At 52.1% G+C, this 3,244-nt stretch overlaps 1 protein-coding gene across 1 annotated transcript; it reads right to left on the bottom strand.

Annotated features, from left to right (window-relative positions):
• Nucleotides 1-838: 838 nt before the first annotated feature.
• On the bottom strand, nucleotides 839-1,498 carry LOC136569707 (zinc finger protein 239-like). The gene has a single exon (XM_066570068.1). The coding sequence runs from the start codon at nucleotides 1,496-1,498 to the stop codon at nucleotides 839-841; it is 660 nt and encodes a 219-aa protein (XP_066426165.1).
• Nucleotides 1,499-3,244: the final 1,746 nt, after the last annotated feature.

Raw genomic sequence — 3,244 nt, 5'->3', positions numbered from 1 at the left:
CATCCCAGAAAGCCCTGGGAGGTCTCCATGGAGCCCCTGTCTCTGCCTGTGACATTCCAGCTCTGGAACAGCCTGGAGACTCTTGGAAAGATCCCATGGAACCCCTCTGAGGGCCTGTGCCAAATCTGATCCTTAGCAGGCAACCATCACCAGCAACCCTGTTGCTATGGTCAGTTTCCATGGCAACCATCAGCAGCCCCCTGTTGCTGTGTTCAGTCCGTTGGCAACTCCATGGAGACCCCATGCCAGGGGTGGTTGCCATGAACACCAGGGCTGGGAACAGCTGGAATGCTCGGTTTCCACGAGCCGGGCTTCAGGAATGGGATTCCCCAATTTCCTGCTCCTGCTAAAAATGCACTGCCCTCGCTGCCCTCCTGCCTCCCATGAAAAGCAGAAAAGGCAAAGATCCCAGCCTGGGATAAAAACAATTTAATGGGAACAGCAATGAGATAAGGAAAAAATGGAACAGAAACAATATTGATAGCAGAAGGGATAAATAAAACTTTGACAGGGAAAACTAAAACACAACTGACTGTCTCTTCCCAGCCACAATTTCCCCTGTCAGGAAAGGTCACCCTTCTCCTCAGGGAGAGAGAGAGAGAGTCCCTTTCCTGCCCCTGGCAATGGCCTGAGGTGGGAGTGAATGTAATGTCATAGCCATGGCCAGACCATCATGTTCTTCAATCCCACACCATGTCACAGGCAGGAAAAGGGACAGGTGTCTTCCCAGCATGGATCATGGGCAAAACAGATCCCCAGGACTCTTCCCAATACGGGTCCTCTAAAGGGAGCGGTGCATGAAGCTGTTCCTGCAGCTGGGGCATTGGCAGGGCTTCTCTTACCGGTGCCTCCGTTGGTGTCTGGTCAAGTGAGAGCTGCTGGTGAAGCTCTTCCCACACTGGAGATACTCATAGGGCCTCTCCTCAGCGTGGATGCGCCGGTTGGTGACAACGGAGGAGTTTTGCTTGAAGCCCTTCCCACAGTCAGGGCAGTGGAAGGGCCTCTCCTCTGAGTGAATTCGCTCATGCAGGTGGAGACTGGAGCTGGTCCGAAACCTCTTCTGACACTCAGGACACTCGTAGGACCTCTCCCCAGTGTGGATGCGTTGGTGGATGATGAGGGAAGAGCTGCAGCTGAAGCCCTTCCCACACTCCCCACACTTGTAGGGCCATTCGCCGGTGTGGATCATCTGGTGGCTGATCAGCTGGTTACTCTTGCTGAAGCTCTTCCCACACTCCAAGCACTTGTGGGGCTTCTCCCCATTGTGAAGCTGCCCATGCACCACCAACTGTGAGCTCTGGCTGAAGCTCTGCCCACCTTCCTGGCTCAGGGTGGGTCTTTCCTCCTCAGAGCACACTGGGCTGGGTTTTGAGCCCCTCCTCCTGTGGGATCTCTGGGGCTTTTCCTCCACCCTGTTGGAATTCTGCACCGTGGAGCCACTTAAAATGGCCTCTTCCCCATGGTTTTGCTGTGGGGATTTGTCCTCCCTGGTCTCCATCCTCAGCTTCTTCCCTGGGGGAGGAAGGCCAAGGAGAGGATGGGATTTGCCTCCGTGCCAGAGGGAAGGGGAAGGAGATACCCCCAGTGCGTCCCCGGCAGGACGGGGTTGGCAGCAGGGTTGTCCTGCAGCCGGGGGCCGTGCTGGGCTGGGAGATGGAGCAGGAGAGAGGGGAAAAGGGGCACTGACTTCCTCCTCACCTGCCTGGGTCTCCCAGGGCATTGTGTCAGTTTGAAAAGACAGGTGTCTGCTAAGGAAGGCAGGAGACTCCCTTGAAATGGAAAATGTTAATCCCTTCACTTGGAATTATAATTTTCAAAACAAGGGGCTGTCAAGCAAAGTCTATGGGAATAGGAATAACAGTTCTTCAGAAGGAAAATTAAAAATACAAATGCAGTAGTACTAAAAACTACTTACGGAGTAAGAATACGACCTGACACCCTGTGGGTCAGAGTGTTGGTAGCACTCCTGTTAAATGGTGGCTGCAGTGCTCCTGCAGGGACAGGTGTTGTTCTGTTGGAGCAGCGATCCTGTAGAAGGGTGGAGTTTTCCTCTGAAGGTCCAATTGTGGCGTCGATTGGCCTGGTCTTCCTCTGGGATCCAGTGGAGCTGAAAGCTGCTCTTCTGGGAATCTTGTGGGAGAAGGCTGACTCTGTTGTTCACATTCTCAGATTATATCCAGGTAGGAATGCTTGGCTCCTCCCTCTGGGCAGAGCTTCTCACAATGGGATGATGGAATTTTTATCAGTGACACTCAATGGCCCATTAACAGAAGATATCTCCCTGGAGGGAGGATTCCTGTGGAAGAGATAAAGTAAACTGCTCAATTAACAGATGATAATTGCCCCACCTTTAACAGAGGGTAATTGAATACACACCCAGCTAAACCTGAGACACTGTTCCAGCCTTGGAAAGCAGGATTTGGTACCAGGATTCTTTAGGGAATGCAACCCTGATTGAAGGCAGAGATAGAATCTCCAGAGCCTGCAGCCAGAAATGGACAGTTGTGTGATACTCATTTCAACATCTTCTCTTTTGGAATTATTTACTAATGATTATTTGCTTTGCCTACCTAATATTTTTGTAATTTTTTGCAAATTTGCATTATCTAAATTACACTGTTCCTTAAGTTAAGTTGGTGTCTGTGTCTTAGGTGCGGGCCCTGCCCACTGGCGAAACAGGGCCCAATCCTGCCTAAGTGTTACCTGGGGAGACAAAACCCTCACTGCAAATGTGCCCCCTTCCTCCTTGTTCCCCACACTTCATGCACTGATCATGATGTCCTATGGTCTGGGGTATCCCTGGGGTCAGCTGGGATCTCCTGTCCTGGCTGTGTCCCCTGCCAACCTCCCCCACACCCTCAGCCCCTCCCCAGCGTGGCTGAATGAGGGGCAGGACAGGCCTTGGCTCAGTGCGAGCTCAGCAAGAACAAAACCATCTCTGTGTGCTCAGCCCTGTGCTCAGCCCCCGGGCCCGGGATTTCTTCCACTGCCACCCCAGACCGCCCTTTCCCACCCGTCTGCCCCACGGCTGCCGCAGCACCAGCTGACAATAGAAGCAATTCTGTGGCAATTCCAAGTTTCCTTGGTTCCTGCACAGCTCCAGCTCAGCTGCTGGCAGGTTACAATTAAAGAAAAGTGCAAATTTGGCCCCATACAGATATTATTAAAAGGAAGGGAAAGCTCTGTGTAGCTGTCACAAAGCTGACAGGGATAAAGAGAAAAATGATTCTCACATTTGGCAAAA

Source organism: Molothrus aeneus, unplaced genomic scaffold (assembly GCF_037042795.1).
Source record: "Molothrus aeneus isolate 106 unplaced genomic scaffold, BPBGC_Maene_1.0 scaffold_19a, whole genome shotgun sequence".
Taxonomy (NCBI): domain Eukaryota; kingdom Metazoa; phylum Chordata; class Aves; order Passeriformes; family Icteridae; genus Molothrus; species Molothrus aeneus.
This window is presented reverse-complemented; position numbering and strand designations above follow the sequence as displayed.

Coding starts and splice junctions, on each gene's coding strand:
- LOC136569707 (XM_066570068.1), bottom strand. CDS start 1,498: ATGGAGACCAGGGAGGACAAATCCCCACAGCAAAACCATGGGGAAGAG.